This window comes from Phlebotomus papatasi, chromosome 4, assembly GCF_024763615.1.
Source record: "Phlebotomus papatasi isolate M1 chromosome 4, Ppap_2.1, whole genome shotgun sequence".
NCBI lineage: Eukaryota > Metazoa > Arthropoda > Insecta > Diptera > Psychodidae > Phlebotomus > Phlebotomus papatasi.
Window position 1 is genome coordinate 3,153,085 of NC_077225.1, and position 23,908 is coordinate 3,176,992.

The window sequence follows — 23,908 nt, forward strand, 5'->3', positions numbered from 1 at the left end:
GGCATGTTGCATAGGATTCAACGGATTCTTCACAAGAATCCGACTCCTAATATACCTATCACAAAGCTTCTCCAGGGTTTTTAGCAAGAACGATGTCAGACTAATAGGTCTGAAGGACTTAGGGTCCTCGTAATTGCTCTTACCTGGTTTTGGAATAAACTACTCGCACTCGCCTCCAAGTGTGCGGTACATACCCGATGGCAAGACACGCCCTAAAAAGGTTCACAAACGGCACGGTAATGGTCTCCGCAGCCTGCTGGAGCAAAGCCGGAAAAATGCCATCTGTACCTGCTGTGTTGTATGGTGAAAAGCTGCTGATTGCCCATGTGACACTTTCAGATGTGACAATCTCTGAAGACTTTCCCCAATCACGTTGGTTCCCCGAATATAGCTTAGGTCGTATATGTGCTGTTTCCGTACTATCGATCTGACAGTTCGGAAAGTGTGTTTCAAGCTGCAAACGCGTGACTTGATTTGCAGAATCTGTGTGGATTCCGCTGGGTGCTCTTAACACGCCTAGCCATTCTGAGGGATCCTTGGATAGAAGCTTCTTAATCCTGGCCGCTTCTTTCACAGCCATGATTTGTCCACAAAATTCTCTCCAATTCTCCCTTTTCCATTTTCTTAATGCTATTTTATATTCCCTTTTACGAGCGGCCGCTTCTTCCCAGTCGCGATCCAGCATCGTATTTTGGGCTCTATTAACAGATTTTCTTGTTCTCTGTTTTAAAAGGCAGAGTTCCCTAGGCAACGGTTTACTTTTATTGTTATTTAAACTTATTGAGAGTGGACACGCCTTTTCATACGCCGAGAGCAATGCCGAATTCAGTTTTTCAACCGAGTTTTCAATGCTTACAGCGTCCCTAGGCAATTGCCCATCTCCTCGCCAGTTCTCAGAATGGGACTGATTAAATACTAACCAGTTCGTTTTCCGAGGATTGCGGAATGATTTCGGTCAGTTGGTTGGGGCCAAATGTCAAAATAAATCGTCCTATGATCAGACATAGTCAGACAATCCGACACGTGCCAACCAGTAGTTAGCTCAGCCGCGAGTCTCGTACCGAGTGTTATGTCAATAACCTCCCTTCTACGTCTATCGACAAAGGTAGGTTTGTCACCAACATTTAAAATTTCTAGTTGGTTTGTGCAGATAAATCCCAGGAGAGACTCCCCACGTGCATTGACACCAGTGCTGCCCCAAGCTATGTGGTGAGCATTAGCATCCGCCCCCACGAGAAGCCCCCATGAGTTCCTTTCACACGCCGCAACCAGATCCGCTAATTCCCGAGATGGGGGCGGATCAGGTGCGTCATATGGCAGATAGACAGAGGCCAAAATCATCTCAACCCTTCCATGAGCAGTCTCAACCTCTATTTTTACTGCCGCTAGATCTCCAGTGGAGTATTGAGAAAGGAACATAGCGTTGGTTTCTTTAGAGACATAGACGCACGCCCTAACTTTGTTATTCCCGCGGCTACTGAAATACAGATTGCCGCGCGTAGTTCCAACCCCTTTAACTTTATTACGAACCGTCCAGGGTTCTTGGAATAGTCCGATGCAAGCCTGCGCCACCGCAAGCTTCTCATCCATGCAGGACATGGCTGCGCGGCAATGGTGCAGGTTCGCTTGAATACAAACAATTTTACTTGTATGATTCATTATTTATTAATTTACTTATACATCACCGGGGGAGCGAACTGTCAAGTCGCTGTGAGTAGTTGTGCGCCACCTTCGTGCGTTGAAAAATTTGATTTAAACGCTTTTCATCAAGGTTTCCTTGTGTGCGTAGTGAGTGCGTGGGAGCAGTGTTAAGTGATATCCTGACGAAGCTGTGGGATTGTGTGCAGGAACGAGTTTTCACCTTCTTTCTGGAGATTGAAAAGTTTTTTCTTGAGAAGAGTTTGAGGAGAACATCCGTTAAACAGCTACAATAGCATTCTACAGGAGCGGCTCTCTCTCTCTCTGCAGTGGAAAAGCCCGCCTTTGGATTTGTTTACCGTCTCAGAAATACGGTGTGAGTCCTATCATTTATCCCTTTTATGATTCGACAGGATGTTATATGAATTTTTCTATCTTAAATATCAAATAACGCATGTCTTACAGCTCAAGACAAAGGGAGATGGCTGCAAATGCTCAATCTGATGGCGAAACTGTCATCAGTTTGGACGGGCTCGATGGGCTCTCCCAGGATTCTGTTGGGGCTGACAGTGAAGGTACAGTGGTTGCAGGAGATCCGAACCTGGATCCTGACCTAGCTTCTCCGTCAGCTGAAGAATCCAGGAAGCCTTTTGAAATTAAGCCCCGACCTAAAAAACCATATAAATCTATGGATGATAATGAAAAGAAAGAGTGGAGAGATAAGGAGAGAGACTGGAAGAAAGAGCTGCGAGCAATGAAGCGCCAAGAGAGAAATAAGCGCTTCGACAGTACTCCGGCGAAAAGTGTCTCGGCTACCTCTCCACGGACACAAGGGACTGATAAGAGCACGGATTCTCTCTTAGGGGAGTTGGAAGAATTAAGAGGTCGTCTCAGACAACATTCTTCTTCTTCTTCTACTTCTAAATTAAGAGGGACAAATGACAATCAGAAAAATGGAAAAAATGATAGACATGCCAAGGCAACTTCATCCTCTCTCAATGTTCCTGCCGAATCAGGAAGGAATCAAAAGGATGTTCAAAAGCGGCCGAAGGATGAGGAGGGTAATAAAAGTACTCGTGCTGATCGTTCTGACGGCAACATTTCTACCGAAAAACCCAAGAAAAAAAACAAAAAGCAATATCTCTTGCAAAGAAGAGATATTGCATTGGTAAAGATATTGCATTGGAATCTCTTAAGATATATATCCGCAAACAAAACCCTATGGATTTAATTACTAATTCAGAGGTAAAACTTCTCGCTACCCAGCTCCAAAACGCTGTTGTTAAGATTTGCCTCGAGGACAACGCAGAGAATCCGCCCATCATTACCGGTAACTTTCTGACCATGGATGATTACTGTGTGGTCTGTGGAGATGCTCTGACACACTTTTGGATTAAAAGCTCTTTTAAGAGTATTAGGTGAGATTCTTAACAATCTCACCTACTATAATCCTAACAAAATTTCATGTCGTCCGATCGACCTCAAACTTGGCCAAAATGTGTTTCGCCACTTCCTGATCACGAATATATATGTGGCTATTTTACGTTCCCGGCCGGCCGGCCGGCCGGCCGCTCTTTGGAGCTTAATAGCTCCTAAACTAAAAAGGATATCGACTTGCGGTTTTCGGCAAAGGCTATATATCGGGTGAAAATTGCAACTTGGTGCATTGATCCCCCACCCCCCACCCCTCCTTCCGCCATTTTGAAGACCCCCCTTTTTTTGTTTTCTCAATAGCTCCGCCCCTATGGCATCGAGCGGGCTCAAATTTTAGTATGTTATAGCTGGGCCTTAGGGCTTTCCATCAATACCAAACTTAAGGTCCCCTGACCCCCCTGACCCGAGCTATAAGGGTCCAAATAAAAATTCTTAAAATGGCCATAACTCCGGTTCTAATTGTCAGAATTTAAAAAGTGATGGCTTTTTGGAAAGCTCTCGTGAGATGCCACTTCCCCTTCTAACATCGCAAGTTCATAAAACCACCGCTAGGGGCGCTATTATTAAAAAGAAAATTTTTAAATTTTATAAGTTAAATAACTCAAAAATTCCATTGTGCATCGGGCTGAAATTTCAGTATGTTGTAGCCGTTGATTATACCTATCAAACAAAAATAACCTTAAGTCGATCCATAACCCCTGACCCGAGCTATAAGGGGTCAAAGTTCGAGCATTGACCGGCCTCTATCTCCGGTTCTAACTAACATAGCGACCTAAATTTTACCTTTTTGCTTTCGTCTCGATGAGCACTTTCAGATGGAAGTTCAAAAAGTCACCACAGGTGGCGCTGTGATAGCGTCAAAATTCATCGAAATTCAAAGTCACTTTTCTCAAAAACGGCATTGTGCAAGTTAATGAAATTTTAGTATGTTGTAGTCCAGTCTAGGACGTTTCCAAAATGGTGCGTGAGTGCGCTGTGGTTAAAACAGAACCGGAGATATGAGGGGTCAAAGTTCACAAAATTCAAAAAATCATATCTCCGGTTCTATGTGACCGACTTTGATGAATGAGGGCTTAAACGAAAGATCTCACCAAATACTACAACTTTCTAAAATATTTGAACTTCATGGAACCAACACCAGGGGCGCCACAGTCGAAAAACCAATTTCAATATCACATAACCTCAATTATCTCGACTGTCGCTAAACCGATTTTGATGATTACTTTGACATAATTATAGAGGACATTTATCTCTACATTTTGTCCATACATCATTTTCCGCTCAGACTACGCTATCACTCCGATTTTGCCGTTTAAGTGTGAAAAAAATTGATTTTTCCCATAATAACGCTTTGAAATCACTCAGATGCCAATTTGACTGCCTCTACTCCACAAAGACACTTAAAATATGGTTTTAAATGGAAATTCCCACAAAATACAACAATTCTTTGATATAGTTGAAGTTCAACAAATGACTACTTGGGGCACTCTGGATGAAAAAACAAGTTAAGAAACAAAAAACCTCGCTTATCTTGGCTTCTGAGTAATCGATGAGATCATGTTCTATAGGAAAATTATAGAGTACATTCTGGTCTACATTTCACCCATATATCACTTTTGTGCCAGTTCATCCAAATCCTTCATATTTTGGTTCAAATACAAAACTTGTATAATTTCACGAATTTGATTCAAGATAACTGAATGGCGACTCACAATTTCAGCTCTAAATCGAATTTGCATGCACTCCGATTTAGCTCACGTTAAGAATCTCACCTACATAAGCCGGTTAGGATTATCTGTCCCTTTTTTCTCTGGAGGGTTCTGAGCTAATTCTGCTAGAGGAAAATTACCTAAAGGAAATGTTTCCGGCCACGATATTTGTTCCAGAGCCGAGACTGGCACTGAACAAACTGCTGCCACTCATTTCCAAACTCAATCCCGGAATAAACACGGATAGATGGATGTTCAGAAACGTTACAGATCATGAGGATGGTTCATCTATCCTTCATGTTCAGAGGAAAAGGAATTTCTGGAGTCCAGACAACTACACATCCTTTGTGGAGTTGGAGTGGCTTCTGTGAGGTTTAAGGAGACAAAAGGCATCACTCAAGATGACAACAAAATGGAAACAGAAGAACAATAATTTAACTTTTTTACAGGGCAATATGCATAGGAGTGGTGGGGCGATGGTTCTCATGAGTCAAAAGATCTCCCTTCTCAGCAATTGCATTGCCCTCTTACAAGAGCCACGGATTCATAAAGGAAAAGTAAATGGAATAAATACACAAAATGGTAAGATTTTTAGCCACTCTGAGAGGAGTGATGTGAGGATACGTACATGCATTTTTGTTTCTAAAAGTGTAAATGCGATTCTTCTTCCTCAATTCAGCGGGAGAGACATCACTACCATCCGGGTGGACCTGGATCTGAAGGGACAACGACGTGCGATTCTGATTTCGTCGCTGTACCTTCCATTTGATTCTGAAGTGCCCCCTCCCTCTCCGGAAATGGAGAAGCTTGTGAATTACTGCGAGGGAAAAAATTTAGATCTAATTATAGGAACAGATGCTAACTCACACAATATTGTATGGGGTAGCTCTGATACTAACCACAGGGGAAATTGTTTATTGGATTTTTTAGTTTCAAAGAAATTGGGAATTGTAAATGTAGGTGAGGCACCAACGTTTGTTATTAAAAACAGGAAAGAAGTAATAGATCTTACGTTATGTAGTTTCAGTCTTCTACCCTTCATAACAAATTGGCATGTTTCTCAGGAAATCACCCTTTCAGACCATAAATGGATCATTTTCTCTATTTATTGCACTGTCGGTGAAGAGAGTAATTTTAGGAATCCAAAGAGAACAAATTGGAGTAAGTATGATAAAATGCTGGAAGAAAAACTTAATAGTAGGACTCGATCCCCTGTCAGATCTGTGTCAGATATCGATGATAGGGTAAAATTTTCGACAGACTCTATGATACAGTCTTTTGAGGAGTCATGCTCAACATTGTCCAAAACTAGGTACAAAAACCCTTGGTGGAACGACACTCTTGAAAGCATGAAGAAAATTCTCAGAAGAATGCAAAATTTAACTAGGAAAATTGACTCTTGTTTAGCTTATGATATTTTAAAGGATGGTAAGAAAATTTTCAGGAAAGAAATTAAAATCGCGAAATCGGAATCCTGGAAGAGATTCTGTGGGAATATTAACTCTATTGGCGAAGTAGCCAGACTAAAAAAAATATTCTCAAGTGATGGCCCAAGATTCATGAGCGCATTAAGGAAAAATTGTATTGTATTGTATTTGTATTGTATTTATTTTCCTACAAAAATGATGGATCTTTTTGCGTTGATGAAAAGGAAACTATGGAGTGCCTTGTAAAGGCACATTTTCCTGATTGTATTATTGGAACGGAAAATCATGCTGAACATGAACACATACTATCGGGAAACGATTGGACTGTTGCGGATGGACTGGTGACTACTGCTAGACTTGAAAGAGCTATGAAGAGTTTCAAACCTTTCAAGTCTGCAGGGGTGGATGCTGTCTTTCCGGCGTTGTTCCAACGTCCCTCACGTTCGAGGATCTCGATGTGTGAGTGTCTGACAGAGATTTTTCGAGCGTGTATTGCACATGGATACATTCCTAAAACTTGGAGACAGGCTAGGGTAATTTTTATTCCGAAACCAGGGAAGGCAAATTATAGTGAACCTAAATCATTTAGACCCATTAGTCTTACTTCCTTTCTTCTTAAGTTATTGGAGAAAGTATGTGAGATATATTTGAAAGAGGAAATATTAACTGAAAAGCCACTGAGCGAATATCAACATGCCTACCGGACTGGCAGGTCAGTTGAAAGTGCGCTTCACTGTGTGGTTGGCACAACTGAAAAATCGCTGACATTTGGAGAGTTTTGTTTGGGTGCTTTCCTTGACATTGAGGGAGCTTTCGACAAAATTAATCATAGAATTATTGACATTTCTTTAGATAAAAGGGAATAAATGGAACTGTAAGATCCTGGTTGACAGCTCTTTTGAGTAATAGGGTAGTCAGGGTCACAGTGGCTGAACAAAATATTTTTGCTTCAGTAAAACGGGGTTGTCCTCAGGGTGGTATCTTGTCGCCACTCTTTTGGAGCCTCGCTGTTGAGGAATTGTTGGAGAAGCTAAACGATAAAAAATTTTATACAATAGGATACGCAGATGATATTGCAATAGTCTTAACAGGTATTGACTACCATACTATTTGCAATAGAATGGAACAGGCTTTTAGAGTAGTGGAACAATGGTGTAATAACTCGGGATTGAATGTTAACCCCGAGAAGACCAACCTGGTCTTATTCACTAGGAAAAGATCATTCAAAGCAACTACTCTGCCGATTCTCTATGGCAAAAGTGTTGCTCTGAAGGATGAAGTAAAATACTTAGGAGTAATTTTAGACAAGAAACTGATGTGAAGAAACATTTGGATGAAAAACTTAACAAGACTTTACGCTGCTTTTGGCAATGTAGACAGATAATAGGTAAGAATTGGGGCATGTCGCCGAAAATGGCACACTTCATATACACTCAGATGGTACGACCAATTCTCACTTATGCGTCAGTCATTTGGTGGCCTAGGGTCAATCTCAAATGCACTATAGACGCCCTTAATAGGCTCCAACGACATGCGTGTCTCGCTATCTGCGGAGCTTTAAGGTCTACTCCAACTGATGCCTTGGAACTAATACTTAACTTAACCCCCCTGCATATCTTTATAAAAGGGGAGGCAGTTAAAGGAGCTTTAAGATTAGAAAACGGAGGCTTATGGAATCTCAGAGGAACTATAACTGGACATTCTTGTATACTAAATCATATGACACGTAAATATCCCATTCTAGCAATGACAAGTGACTCCACATGTCCGGCAGAATGGTGCAATGACCCCAACATTGTTCTGTGTTCTGAGATCAATACGACAGACTACCAATATAACCTTGATCTGGTCGCTAGATGTGACGTTAAAGTTTTCACGGATGTCTCAGAGAAAGGTGGGAAGTCTGGTGCGGGGTTTGTATGGACCAACCAAAATATAGAGGAATCCACTAGTCTGAGGCAATTTGCAACAGCTTTCACTGCAGAAATCTTTGCTGTGGTGTCAGCATTGTTTTGCCTTCTGGATCATGGACTAGAAAACAAGGACATCTGCATTGCATCGGACATCAAGAGGGCTTTGAGAGCAATTGTAGAGGGATCAACTGATTCATTATTGATAAAGGAAGCAAGAAATTATCTCAGCAAACTCTCAGCACATAATAGAATTATTTTGTTCTGGGTCCCAGGACACGCAGATATCCTGGGAAACGAGATTGCGGATAGGCTATCGAAACTCGGTAGGGAAAGTACTTTCATAGGGCCTGAACCTGTGATAGGAATACGCAAGGAAACGAAGAATGATGAATTAAAGAACATTGTCCTTAAAGAACACGAGAAATATTGGAAAAACTTAAATGTCTGCAGATCCACAAAGGCTCTGATTACCAATTCAATAGACATTTTTGGGCAATTATTGGAATTTCCTAGGAAATCTACAAGAATTATCGTTTGACTGCTTACGGGACACTGGCTGAATGCCCATCTATTTAAGATGGGCCTTACCGACAGTCCGGAGTGCAGATGGTGCAAAATTTTATATGAAACAGTGGAGCACTTTCTGGGAGATTGTCCAGTGCTATCTGCGCTTAGACGTAGTATATTTGGACAGGACACCATAAACTTTAAGGATTTTCAAGTTACCCGGTTAAGTGATTTACTCAACTTTTGGATCAAAGCGGAAAATGGAATCGAGTTAAGGGATTTAAATACTTAGGCATGCAGAGCTCACTACCCGCTCAAAATGGCTGCATCCCTTCTCTGGAATTTAATCATCAATCTACAATCTATACATCACCGGTCTCGTGGCCGTTATCATGGGATTTCGGGATCCTCACCCTGAGTGTGCCGAAATCATAAAAGATTCGGCCACCTTTGTTCCGGATGATCTCAGCCGATACTTCATCAATGGTGACGAAGATCAGCTGACCCCCTTCCCTTTTCTCCGCGCGGATCACCGTCCAGCGCTTAGTATCCAACCCGTTTTGTGCCGCTATAAGAGCGAGCACTGCAGTGGGGTTTTCAACGGGGCCGGGGATGAAGACAGCGACCCTTGTCCTCCTCAGCTCCGATTGATTCACCACCTGTAGGTTGTGATCAGATGGTACCAAAATAGCCGAGGTTTCTCTGACGAGCCAGTCGCGGGCCATAGCGTCATAGCAAAGTATGCACAGTGCACCCGCCTCCAGCCTAAAGCCTGAGAACCTCGGGCTAACTCCGCGACTCATCTCTGCCCTCAATCTTCCTCGCAGGTGAGCGAGAATGCTCTCGGATATGTTCTTCGTGATCCCGGTGGCGGTGCCGGTATTGATAATCTCCACTTTAAGGTTCTCCGCAACCCTCTCGGCTGCGCTCCTTTGAGGTGGCGTACTTTTTTTTTGCAACCTTCTTCCTGGGACAGCCCGGAGGAGTGGTCTCCTGATGCCTAGGCCGTTTTCCAGGGGTAGCAATGTCCTCGGTGCGGAGGTGTTCATTCCCAGTGCCCCTGACCCTGCCAAAAGGCTTGACTTTATCAGCCCCACTGGTGGAGGCCGATTGCTTCTCGCAGCCGCCGAACCCGCGGGAACTGATTTTGCGGTGGCGCTAGCAGCCGCTTCCCTCTCTCTCTTCGCCTTCGCCTTGCGGCGTTGCTCCTTGCGTAGTTGTCCTCTGGTCTTTTTTGGCAAGGGCACAGACTTGGGATTGTCATTGCTCATGGCAATGTCTTCTTCGTGAATGGGTGGCAGCTCCTCCTTCATAAGAGCCGTTAACCCATACGATTTTTCAGTGCCGATGGATTCCAGATCGCTGTCAATTTGCAGCAGATCGTCTTCCTCGGCAGCTGTCAAGAGATATCCAGTGTTGTTGCCATCCTCAGCCGTCTGGATTACAGCTGGGGTGTGGGGTGTAGGATTTGAACCACCGCCAGAGTTACCCCCAATAAAACCAGCAGTGGGGTCCTCGGTTTTCTTCTCGCCCCTGCCTCTTGGCGCCGAGTTCTCAGAGTTTTTTTTCCCATCATTGAAATTCATGATTACCTGCAAGCAAATGCCCCCAATTACAACCCTGTGTGCAAACATGCACCGAGACTTGCTCCGCCCATGCAGCACTCGTGAAGCATATGCTTCATTGCGCAGTGTGTCTGTGATGCCAGAAAATCGCCGAGACTTATGCAAGATCGAGCCGTGTAGACTTCACACATAACACTCAGCTCGATCAAAGTCGCAACGGTAATTCGGCCTCTCACTAACACATACCGGAGAAGCCGCGAAGAAAGATCGCGATTTCACGAGAGCGGAGCAGTCTCAGAATAATCCCACACCACCGATGGTTACACTGAACAGAGGCGCACTCACTCCCACAGTTCTTACCACTCACGGTGATGTTACCACAGGAAATTGATTATAAATCAGGAGCACACAGAATCACTTGTTCACAAGTAGACTGCTAAGCAGGTTTATCGACACAGGGTGTATCTATTAAATAAAATCCACTTGATGGAGTTTCAATATATTTGTCCTAAAGAAGACTAACCTATAAATACGTATGTGAACGCAATTAGTAACAATTTCCAATTGATGGAGCACACAATTGGGCAGTATTCAAGATAATTTACCTTCAATTAAATGAGACGAAAAAGTTGTATGAGATGCGTGAATTCTTTCAGATGAAGTATTAGAGCGACAATTAAATACCTTAAAATATATAATGAAGAGATGGAAAAAATGTATATGAGGCTGCCTAAGCTCTATGAAGCATATGCATGAAGTGATGAATGAGTGTATATAATACCTGCTATAGCATAAAAGTGGATTAGAAATGCTATATGCCCAATCCGGAGTCGATGGAACAAAATTTTCAGGTTCCCTTCAGCGGGTATGGTCGCTCGATGTGATACTACAGTGCTTGAGACAAAGAGAGCAGGACACTAGCAGAAGAATTCTCCACTCTATCACTTCCACCTTCTCAATTATCCACGAGAAAAAACTCACAATTGATCACTTCAAATTAACAACCTTTATTTAACAAATTACTTCAATAAAGTTCTAATTAATTCACTGATTTTATATGGACTTATATCATGGGAATTCTGCACGGCAAACTGATGAATCTTGTGTGGCTACTTTGACTATGCAAAAATGATAAGAGAGAGAAATGGTCATTGACCTGATTATATAAGAGATCAGCTGGTCACTAATTGCCCGCTAATTGTTGGGAGTTGGGAGGGAGTTGATTGTTTCTGGATTTAGTTTTTTATATTGATTGCTGATCTCTTTTTTAACTCGCCTAAACTTCTTTCGTGCCTAAATTTAAATTGCAACGGTCATTGAAATGTGCGTTGGCGCGAACAACAATGTTTCCCTAATGATGGGACTAACCTGTAATGATACGGGTAAAATTAAGAAATTAATAAGAGCCTTCTAATGCGGCTTGGAGGCCAAATGTTGCCCTTCCGGATTTCACAAAGAGTGCCCGCGTGCAATCCACATGCACTCCACTCACTGGGAAGACCTTTGACGATGATGATTTGTTCACGCGAAAAAGACATATCCTAAATTTGTCCATGGAAATTTCCACCCATGATTATTTATTGGGTGACTCGTCTAATGTGTCAATTGATTATTTTTTCCCCTCTCCATAACGGACTTTTTTTCCCCTCTTCTTTTTTTCTGCAAGTTCAAATGATTGTGTGTAATTTTCGCTCTGCCACAAATTTCTTTAATTTATTGAATAAAATTAATAAATATCTTTCGCGACTGCACCAAAGTGTTTTATTGTCGTTCGTGAGTGAGAAGTGTCCTGAGTGGTGATCCAGAAGTGCCATTTCACGAGAAAAAGGTGAAAGAAAAGGACTGTGAGTGAACCTCGTGGAATCCAGCCCAACGAGTGGAAGTCTTTCGAGGCAAAAGCTGCGCAGCAGAACATTGAGGAGGAAAATTTTTATTGATCCTCCTTCGCCAGGATAACCAGGCTTGTATTTCTTTCCTCAACAGGTACAATTACCACAATTATTTGGGGAAAAGTCAGGGCTTTGGAACTCAGGAGTTCTTTGTCTAATTCTCAGGTACAATTACCACAATTATTTGGGGAAAAGTCAGGGCTTTGGAACTCAGGAGTTCTTTGTCTAATTCTCAGGTACAATTACCACAATTATTTGGGGAAAAGTCAGGGCTTTGGAACTCAGGAGTTCTTTGTCTAATTCTCAGGTAAATCCTCACCACTTTTATTGGTCCTGCCGAGCACCGTTGGAGTCAGTGGAACTTCAGCCAGCGACATGCCGCACAAAACGTCATCTCGTGCCTCGTACAAAGGTCAATTGACAACCCTCAAGAGGAACATTGAGAGGTATGAGAATGATCCGCAGCTGTTAACTGAGCCTAACGCTAAATCGGAGCTGAAAACTCAAAGAGAGTTGGTGGACAGAATCGAGAAAAAGTTCCAAGAAGTGCAGAATTCAATTATTCAAGAGTGCGCCACTGCTGAACAAATTGAAGCTGAGAATTTAGAACTCTTGGCATTTTTGGAAGAATGCATGCAAACTTATGAAAGGATCTCGGTTCTCATAACCACAATTGAGGATTCTAAAGAACATTTGACGCCACAATTGGATGGAGATTCCTCTTCCCTCAATAGACTTCTTAGCCTCATGGCAAGTCAGTTGGAGGAGCAAAAACTCCAAAGAACTTCAGAGGAAAGGAAGCTGAAAGAAATTCTGGAAGCTCAGAACAATAATTTCCGTTCTTATTTGGAATAATACAGACAAGAACTTCTGAATGCTTCAATAGAAAATGAAACAAGTTTTGCGACGCAATCTTCTGCAAAATTGGAGCCAATTAAGGTCCCTGAATTTTCGGGATATTATGCTTCATGGAGAACATTCCATGATATGTTCATATCCATAGTCGACAGCAATCCATCGTTGACTAAAGCGCAGAAGATGAACTACCTCAAAAATGCTGTCAAGGGAGAGGCTGAGCAACTCATCAGCAAATTCAGCATCTCAGATGACAATTACGCAAGAGCTTGGAATCGTCTCAAAGAGAGGTACGATGACAAACTTTCCATAATGTGCGCGCTGATGGATCAGTTTTTGGACCAGCCGTCAATTACTCAGCCCAATGTTGCAAGTATCAGGCGTATCCAATCTAACACTTCATCAGCAATTGACGCATTCGAAGGGATGAACATTACTCAACGAGATCCATGGCTCATCCATTGGATACTGAGGAAATTTGACAGAGAAACTAAGTGGCTTTGGGCGCAAGAGAATCACGATATATCCAACACCACCTGGGAAGATTTCGACCGGTTCCTGAACAAAAGATGTCGCGCATTAGAGCACACAGGACCCTCTGAGGACACTCCTGAACCAGGGCCGAGTAAGTCACAAAAACCTTAGTTTCCACCCAAAAAGAAAGCATCTACACTGGTATCAGGGATTCAACCCAATTGTTCTTATTGTAAAGAATCTCCCCATAAATTGTATCGGTGCAAACTTTTTTTGAGTCACACATGGAAAAAAAGATTGGAAGTAGTTCGTCAGCTAAATATTTGCCAAAATTGTCTTTCTGATTCTCATCCTATTGATCAGTGTAGTTACCCATTTTGTAAAACTTGTAATAAGCCTCACAATAAGTTGTTGCACGAAGCATTCAAGCCTTCAGCATCTTCCGGTGATTCTGACCAATCAGGATCCGCCCTTTGCGTTACAACTCAAAATTCGATCCCAGACACTGTCGCCTCCATCTCCAGTCAGTTGGCTTTGAATCCCATGATTCATTCTGCGGATAAATTAACTTCCTCCACAACACCCACGTGTTTAACTACTAACGGGGGAGTTCAATCCAACGTGCTTTTTGCCACTGCTGTGGTAACGGTGTTAGGTCAAAACAATCAGAAACATTTCTGTCGAGTTCTTTTGGATCCAGCTTCATAGGTTAATATCATTAGCACCAATTTGTGCCAACTGTTGAAGCTCCCATGTAAGATTTCTCGTTTTTCCATCAATGGAATAAATGACAGCACACAATTGTGCAAACAAGAGACTCAAGTCAAACTTGAATATGAGATTAACAATATTCTCATGAGCCAGTCTCTTGACTGTCTAGTCATGCCACGTGTGACTACAGACCACCCCAATTGGGAGGTCAATGATGCCAAGATCAAGATCCCATCTCATCTTAAGTTAGCAGATCCCCATTGGAACCACTGCCAACGTATAGATCTTTTGATAGGTGGGGCAAATTCTTGGGATTATTTCGGTGTCGACAAGTATGAATTGGGAGAGGGCCAACCGCGTCTGCTCAATAGCGTTTTCGGATGGTTAGTAGTAGGTCCTTGTTTTAAGGTCTCACCACCTCAACCCGTCTCTTGCAACGTCACCACCTTAGCTTCACTCGATAAAACCATGAAACAGTTCTGGGAAATCGAAGATATCCCCAAAGAGGACGTCAAATCATTTGAGAAAGCTGAGGCGGAGAAATCCTTTGACACAACTGTCACTCGAACTAAAGAAGGGAGATATCAAGCTCAACTTCCTCTCAATGAGAACATTCAGGTCTTACATTCCAATCGCAATCAAGCATTGCGTCAATTTTCGCACCTTGAACGCCGACTTGATAAGAACTTGACTCTCAAGGAATTATACTTAACTGTATTTCGTGAGTATTTACAGTTGGGAATTATTGAACGGGTCCCTGCAAACCAATTGTTTGCTCCTTCAATACCAAAATATTACATGCCACATCACTGCGTGATTAGGGAAAATGCGTTGTCCACCAAAGTTAGACCAGTATTTAATGCAAGTTCCGTCACAGCGTCAGGTGTGAGTCTCAATGACTGCTTGCATGTGGGACCTATCGTTCAGCCCCTTCTGATTTCAATCCTTTGGAGATTTAGGATGCATAAATATGCATTAACTTGCGACATTGTTAAAATGTATTTGCAAGTTGAGCTTCACCCTTCCCATAGAGACCTGCAAAGATTCGTGATCAGACTCGACAATGAAATCGAAGATTTTCGATTTACACGGGTTTGTTTTGGGGTTGCCAGCTCTCCATTTTTGGCAACTAGGGTTCTCATGCAGTTGGCAGAAGACGAAGGTAATCGATACCCAGCTGCAGCTAAAGTCATTCACGAGAATACCTATGTTGATGACTGTTTGTTGTCAGCACCCACCGTTGATGAGGTTTTGAAAATTAAAGAAGAATTGAAGTCCCTATTTCTCTTGGCAGGCATGGAATTGTCCAAATTTCAATCCAACAGCTCTGCTGTGATGGAATCGGAGGTTTCCTCTTCTACTAATGAGGAAGTCAATTTGAGTTTCGAAACCAAAACCCTTGGAATTGTTTGGCTACCAAGTCAAGACTGTTTTCAGTTTCGTGTTTCCAATTTGGCTGATCAAGCTCTCCCAACTAAACACCACATTCTATCCACTATTGCGCGTATTTATGACCCATGTGGCTTTGTTGGTCCCATTCTGACCAGAGCAAAATTAATAATGCAAGCAACATGGATTGAAGAGCTTGACTGGAGGGACGAAGTATCCCAGAGTGTGAGGGAAAGGTGGGGGGAATTCATTTCTGATCTGCCAAACATTGAAGAACTGAAAATCCCACGGTGGTATTCCAAATTTGACCGGGTGGTTGGCAGAGAACTCCATGCGTTCTCGGATGCCAGTGGGGTCGCGTATGGTGCGGTGGTTTTTCTCGTAACAATCAGCGAGTCAGGAGAAAGATTTTCTAGACTTGTTTCGTCAAAGTCTCGAATCTCTCCACTTGACAAAAAGAAAAATTCCATGCCTAAACTCACTATCCCAAAGGCTGAGCTTTGTGCTGCAGTTTTGGCTGTGGATCTCATGATCTCAATTTCACAGTCACTGGCAATTGATAATTGCAATTTCTGGACTGATTCAGCTGTAGTTTTGTGTCAGATCCATCAACCCAAACCTAAACAAGACGTATTCGTCCGCAACCGGACCAAAATCATTTTGTCACATTCAAAAACCCACCAATGGAATTATGTGTCAACGCATGAGAACCCGGCAGACCTCATCTCGCGAGGCACAAGCGCCAAAGATTTATTATCGAGCGACTTATGGTGGTCTGGACCCAAGTGGTTGTGCCTTAAGAGGGAAAACTGGCCCCCAGTGTTCTCTATTTCGTCATTTCACATGCGTTCTCCTCAAGCGTTATGCTTTGTGGAAAGTTCCATTCCCAAAGGGGGAGAAACAGAATCACAAAAATTTCGTTCAATTTACGAACATTTAGTTTGTGGTATTGGAACATTCACGCGTATTGTCCGGACGCTTGCGTGGTGCATCAGAGCTTCTGACTTCTTCAAGTCTCATCGACGTGTGACACGATCTCTTAAGATAGCGCAACAATCACCACTAACAGTTAGTGAAATTTGCAAGGCTGAGACTTTGCTCATCAAATGGGCACAGCACGAGGAAATGCCTGAAGTGGTAAATGCAGTGGCTAAAAACACCCTCGACTCTAACAACAAATTGAAATACATCAGAAAACTCCGTCCATTTCTGGATTCTGATGGGGTATTGAGGGTGGGGGGAAGACTTCATTATTCTAATGAACCCTACGATGTAAGGCATCCCAAAATTTTGCCAAATGCAAAAATTTCCCATCTCATTGCCGTTAGAGAGCATGTCACTCTGATGCACGCAGGTCCGCAACTTGTCCTTTCCCATTTACGCCAAAAATACTGGCCAATTCGTGGTCGAAACCTGGTCCGAAGGGTTTTCCGTGAATGCGTTGTTTGCAAAAAGGTCAAACCTCCGTCTTGCGAACAGCTCATGGGGGAGCTTCCCGCATGTAGAGTATCTCATATCCGACCCTTTGTGGCCACTGGGGTGGACTTCACGGGCCACATAATGATTAGACGTTTGCCCAGAGGCAAGTCCTTGGAAAAAGCGTACGTAGTAGTATTCGTATGCATGAGTGTAAAGGCCGTACACTTAGAATTGGTGACATCATTGTCAACAGAGTCATTTATTGCGGCACTGAGAAGGTTCGTAGCCCGTCGCGGAATTCCCAATCAAATGTTCAGCGATAATGGGACAAATTTTGTTGGCTCAGATAACGAGCTAAAGACCCTACTCAGTCACCATGCATCCCAAGAACGAATTACAAACTTTACTTCATCACTGTCCATTCAGTGGCATTTCAATGCCCCTGCTGCTCCTTCGCATGGAGGATTATGGGAATCCGCCGTTCGTTCTTTCAAACACCACTTTCGTCGCACGGTCGGGCAAGCTCTGCTTACTTATGAAGAGATGGTAACGGTCTTGGCTCAAATTGAGGCCATTTTGAACAGTCGGCCTCTCGTAAGTATTTCCGAAGACAGTGAAGATCCTGTCATTTTGACACCAGGCAATTTCTTAATTGGAATTCCTCCTTTACAACTGCCTGATCCTTCTGTAGGCCACTTGGCCATGAATAAATTGAGTAGATGGCAATTATGCCAACGCATCCAGTAAGATTTTGCTGCTCGCTGGAAGAAAGAATACCTTTCAACACTGCAAATCCGCAGCAAGTGGGATAAAAAGCACAAAAATTTAAAGGTTGGAAGCGTTGTACTTTTAATTGAAACCGATAGTGCCACAACTCATTGGCCACTTGGTGTTGTGAGGGAAGTTCATCCGAGGGTTGACGGATTGGTAAGGGTGGCTACAGTGAAAACTGCCAAGGGTGAATATAAAAGGCCCATTACTAAACTAGTCCCTTTACTTTCGGAATTAAAGGATGATTGAATCCATTTATTATTGTGAGAACTTATTCTAGTTCTAAGTTTAGCTTTGCAAACATGAATTAAACATTGTAAATTCAATTAAGTTCAATATTTGCAGTCGCTCAAGAGGGGGAGTATGTTCACGCGAAAAAGACATATCCTAAATTTGTCCATGGAAATTTCCACCCATGATTATTTATTGGGTGACTCGTCTAATGTGTCAATTGATTATTTTTTCCCCTCTCCATAACGGACTGTTTTTCCCTCTTCTTTTTTTCTGCAAGTTCAAATGATTGTGTGTAATTTTCGCTCTGCCACAAATTTCTTTAATTTATTGAATAAAATTAATAAATATCTTTCGCGACTGCACCAAAGTGTTTTATTGTCGTTCGTGAGTGAGAAGTGTCCTGAGTGGTGATCCAGAAGTGCCATTTCACGAGAAAAAGGTGAAAGAAAAGGACTGTGAGTGAACCTCGTGGAATCCAGCCCAACGAGTGGAAGTCTTTCGAGGCAAAAGCTGCGCAGCAGAACATTGAGGAGGAAAATTTTTATTGATCCTCCTTCGCCAGGATAACCAGGCTTGTATTTCTTTCCTCAACAGGTACAATTACCACAATTATTTGGGGAAAAGTCAGGGCTTTGGAACTCAGGAGTTCTTTGTCTAATTCTCAGGTACAATTACCACAATTATTTGGGGAAAAGTCAGGGCTTTGGAACTCAGGAGTTCTTTGTCTAATTCTCAGGTACAATTACCACAATTATTTGGGGAAAAGTCAGGGCTTTGGAACTCAGGAGTTCTTTGTCTAATTCTCAGGTAAATCCTCACCATGATTGATTCCTGTGAAGGATATCACCTCACTCACTTAACTACAAATTCTCAAATACCTCTTAATGTGGAAAAGGTGTCACTGAGACAAAAAAAAAGTTTTTTTCCAATTCCAAACTTATTTTCTGAAAAATCTCTGAGAGGCGGAAATTAAGCGAACTGTTTCCCACAACAAACTGGTCTGGAGCACACAAAAAAATGACTACTTCTCTTATCATTGAACTAATGATCTGCAATAATGCACAATCCCATCATACAAACTAATGTGGACAAATTTTGGAATTATCCATGTACATAACTCCTCCTCTCAGTGGCACCGTACAATGTCTTAAATTTGTTTTGGTTTTAACATAATTCAATTTAGTAAAGTTTCTAGCAATATGAACTTCAACATTAAAGATTATTATTTTTCACCCTGCTGTAAATTTACTTTTTTTTTAACCCAATATATAACTTCAATGTAATGTGAACTGAATAAATTTCAAGATTTGAATTTTCATTAGTTTCGCTTTCCTTTAATAATTTCACAAGTTTCGTGACGGGTCTTTTATAAATACCTTTCCCTGTTTGCACTGTCGCCACTCTGACCACATCATCCCGTCCTGGATGCTCATCTTCAATCACTCCCAATGGCCAGTATGTAGCAGCAGCTCCGTCATCCAGAAACAATACCACATCTCCGATCTTCAAATCTGCATGACGTTGAGTCCATTTTTGTCTAATTTGAAGACTTGAGAGATATTCTCTTTTCCAACTTTGAGCAAAATGTTGTTGGACGCGTTGAATGTACTGCCAATGGTCAAGTCGGCTGAGGGTGAGATCTGTCACCATTGGATCTGGCAATTGAATTGGAGGGACCCCGATCAAAAAATGTCCAGGTGTCAGTGCGACAGGATCCTGTGAGTCTTCTGTAAGTGTCACGAGAGGCCTGCTATTTAAAACAGCCTCTATTTGGGCTAGGACTGTTGTCATGTCTTCGAAGGTCAATGTAGTTTCTCCAACTACTCGCCTGAAGTGGTGCTTGAATGATCGGACCGCTGCTTCCCATAATCCGCCCTGATGAGGGGCTGAAGGTGAATTGAAATTCCACTTGATCCTTAATTCAGCAGCAAAATTTTCAACTTTCTCTTGAAAGATGTGGGCCTGGAGCAGTCGTGCAAGTTCCTTGTCAGCTCCTACAAAGTTGGTGCCGTTATCATTGTACATCTCCTGAGCAATTCCTCTGCGAGCTACGAATCGTCTCAATACAGCGATAAAACTTTCAGCTGAGAGTGAGGTTACCAGCTCCAGGTGCACAGTTTTGACACTCATGCACACAAACACCACGACATAAGCTTTTTCCAAACTATTACCTCCAGGTGCTCTACGAATCATAATAGCTCCAGTAAAATCCACTCCTGTGGTAGGAAACGGTTTAATATTACTAACTCTTGGGAAGGGTAGCTCCCCCATGTTCAGGGGATGGTGGACTGTTCAGGGGATGGTGGTTTCACTCGTTTGCACACGACACACTCTCTAATCACTTTTCGCACGATGTTTCTTCCATTAATAATCCAGTATTGGAGTCTCAATGACGAAAGCACAAGCTAGGGACCAGCGTGCAAGAGTTCGAGATGATGTTTGTGTGCAATTTGATATGAGAACCGGTGAGCGTCGGGGGTGTAGGGTAGCTCAGAAAAACATGCAAATTCTTCCCAAAGCTTTCGGCTCGGACTCCAAGCCTTCCTCAGTGGCTGGACGGCACAGAGCCTGTTTTATTTTCGTTCTGTATCATGCATCAATTTTTACAACTTACTCAAATCTTGAGATTTCCTAGCTTTGTCAGGGGGTCTGGGGGTTCACAGGGCATCGGATTTAGGGACTGCACTTTAAAATATTTTGTTTTTTCTTTAATTTTTAGGGTAGCAACTAACTTCCTTTTCTTGTCTTGTGGGCTTCTTTGTGAGAACTGGTTCAAAGTTCATCCTCATACTGGTTTCCTTTGAAATTACCGTTGAAAATTCAAATTTCATTTTTAGATGCCCCTTCTCCAAACTGAAGCTCCGACGTCGACAGAGAGCGTCGTGTGAGTTTATTTGCACTACGAGTGACTCTCTGGTTTCTCTTCTTAAACAGCTGACACGCTCTTACACACCATGCCAATGTTCTCTACATTCGTGTGAACGTGCTAATATTCTGCAGCAACGTGTGACAAAAATGATCATCATCCTTCTCATCGTCTCTCTTCTGGGTTTTTGACAAAGTCACCTGCAATGAGCATCCATTGATTTGATTTGACTCTTCGATACTTCTTGGGGAAAATTCTGGGGGCCAACAGCTGCGGTCCCTACATAACCACACTGGTCCATTCCACCATAATGGACTGTCAAGAATTTTCTTTGCAGTGGACCCTCTTGAAATCAAATCCGCTGGATTTTCATTAGTTGGGACATGACCCCATTGACTGTTGCAGGAACCTTTGAGTATCTTCTTGACTCGATTTTTAACAAATACTTCTTGTTTGGGTGATGTTGACAAAAGTTGATATAAAACAACCGTGGCATGTGACCACCCAGCAAACATTTTCTTACGATTATTGGAACTTAACGTAATGAAACTGCAATTTGTATGTTATTAAAGTTACTTCCAGCATGAATCACTCCAACAACATACATTTTATGTTATTAACATGTTAGTTAATAACGTAAAAAACAAAAATTTAATTGTTTCGAAAGCATTATTACAGGAAAGTTTTGTTTTTTCCTAATTAGAAAAATGATGTCAGGAAAACATAATCTTTGAATTGCTAATTTACATGATTCTTCTTCTTCTTAAGTTTTCCTTCAGCAATTAAAAATGCATATCTAGAGAAAAAAGAGTGGAAAATAGCGTTGATTAGCACCAAATCCAAACAATTTTTTATTATCTTGCTTCTTGGAATATGCACTTTTGATGGTTAAAGCATAATTGAAAGAAAAAGCAATCTGTGGGCACTGCACTTAATTATTACTTTCTGGCTGCAAAAGTTCCGTTTTTGTGACATAAATTCTTCCAATCATCTCTACTGGAAAAAATTAAGTAATGAAAATGTAAGTTTTGCATTGTTAAATTACACAATTCTTCTTCTTCTTCAATTTTGCTTTAAGAACTAAAATTGGAAAAATAGCGTGAAAAAACATTGATTAGAAACAAATTAAAGCTATTTTATGCCTATTTGCTTCTTGGAATATGATATTTTAACTGTTGAAGCATAATTGAAAGCAGAAGCACCCGTGAATACTGTGACACAATTGAGGAAAAAATTGTAATTTTTAGTGCAAAACTTACGTTTTTATGACACATTTCCTCCACGATTTAATTTATGGTAATTTCTCTGCAAGGAAACTTTCATGATAGAATTTCTTCTAGGGAATTTTTGTTTTTAATAAGAAAAACGCTATTCTCCACTTTTGAAGTTCTTTTGCATTTATCAAAGTTGAGTTTTAATTTGTTTCGCTGTTATTTCAAGTAAAATTAAGGTAGAAGAAATTAATTCGGAAACTCAAGACGATGTTAACGTCGTGGTTCCGGAATGGAGAATAGCTCGATCATATTCAAAACGTAATTTTTTAGAATTGAACTTCAGAAAATATAACATTTTTCTGACGTTCATGATACGAAGTGACTCAATTAGTTTTGGCTCTCGCTGAAGTTTACCACCCGATGGCGCTGTACGTACTATTATTATGACAACCCTATAGCAAATAACACGGTATGAGAATCAGTCAGTACCGGACAATTCCAAGGAATTAGTCCTCTATTTTCTTTGGGATATTCTACAGATTTATCCATTGAATATTTTCACAGGAATTTCGGTGTATATAAAATCATGGGGATTTTCAGAGTTATTTAGTGGATTTTTGCACCTGAATAAACTAGTGAAGAAATCCAGCTGCCAAATATGCCTAATGATTTTACTTCCAAATATTACAGAAATGATAGATATTTCAAAGATTTAGATATTTTTATTAAATTTGCGGTCACAAACTTATCATTTTGTTTAGATAAACAAAAAGCATTATATAAAAAAATATTTCTTTTTTGAAAATATACACTTAATGTAATAAAAATTCTCATAAATTTTAGATTTTCAATCTATTTAATGTAATAATTTTAAAATTATCTACACAAAAATGCTGCGTCTCATTACACTATGCAACAATGTTTTTGCTTCAGTGGTCTCACATGGCACGTTTGATAGAGTCGAGTCCCCTGATTAAGAACATGCTTTTAGTTTTGCTCAATCACCTATCAATTATTTTTAATTCATACTTTTTTATTTTTTTCTGCTTTACCTTACATTATTCGTTATATCTCAAGTTCTGGTAAACAGAACTTAAAACGCGTATGTTCGTTGGAAAGGTCATTACATGTGCTTCAATTTTGATTATTACAAAAACTTTGTACAACCACTCTTTCAGGGTGTAAAATTGGAGTTTCTCTAAAAATTTCCAAAAAATTGTCTTAAAGAGATGTTTTAAAAATTTGTATAAAATAAACTAAACAAAATATTAAAAAAAAAATTATTGACACCAGACGATAGGTAACACTTAGGACTACAATTTTGCTCATCTAAGACACCGGGCTCCGATCACTCTAACAGCCTCATTTGTTGGTTTTTGTCATTTTCTAAAAATATGAAATATATATTTTAGAACAAATTCCCTAAAGATAACTGAGAAAATATTTTTAAAACTTATGTGAACCATACATAAATGTTGAAATTATTCTTTAAATCGATCGGGAGACCATCAACGTAATTTTCACTTCCATCCCAAATCCCAAAATGCGCAAACATAACCTCAAAACTGTATTATTATTTTCTTCTATATATTGTCTAAATCAAAGTGTGCTGTGGGAAAACTTTTTTTTTGCAATAATCTCGAATACACTTTCAACAATAGAATCCCAGAAGTTACCCGGAAAAGTGAATTTGTGAATTTTTGAAAAGTGAATCTTCAGAATTTCAGCAAGATTGGTGAAAAACTTGTGGATAGGGATCTGGTTTAGGAGAAGGACTTATGATCAGGAACAGGAACATTGACAGCTCTTTTGCTATACTTGCGATGAGGGTCCTAGTTACGAATTTACTTCTCCGAGTAGTTACTGAGATTTGTCTATTGAGAGTGTTTTTGA

General features: G+C 41.2%; 2 protein-coding genes across 2 annotated transcripts; one reads left to right on the forward strand and one right to left on the reverse strand.

Moving 5' to 3' along the window:
- Window positions 1-12,457: 12,457 nt before the first annotated feature.
- Window positions 12,458-17,677, forward strand: LOC129808532 (uncharacterized). Its single transcript, XM_055858311.1, has 3 exons — window positions 12,458-12,836; window positions 13,086-13,562; window positions 14,226-17,677. The coding sequence occupies exons 1-3, from the start codon at window positions 12,458-12,460 to the stop codon at window positions 17,675-17,677; spliced, it is 4,308 nt and encodes a 1,435-aa protein (XP_055714286.1).
- Window positions 17,678-18,476: 799 nt separating this feature from the next.
- On the reverse strand, window positions 18,477-20,206 carry LOC129808533 (uncharacterized). The gene is made up of 3 exons (XM_055858312.1): window positions 19,510-20,206; window positions 19,312-19,446; window positions 18,477-18,589 (listed from the first exon to the last, which is right to left on the reverse strand). The coding sequence occupies exons 1-3, from the start codon at window positions 20,204-20,206 to the stop codon at window positions 18,477-18,479; spliced, it is 945 nt and encodes a 314-aa protein (XP_055714287.1).
- Window positions 20,207-23,908: the final 3,702 nt, after the last annotated feature.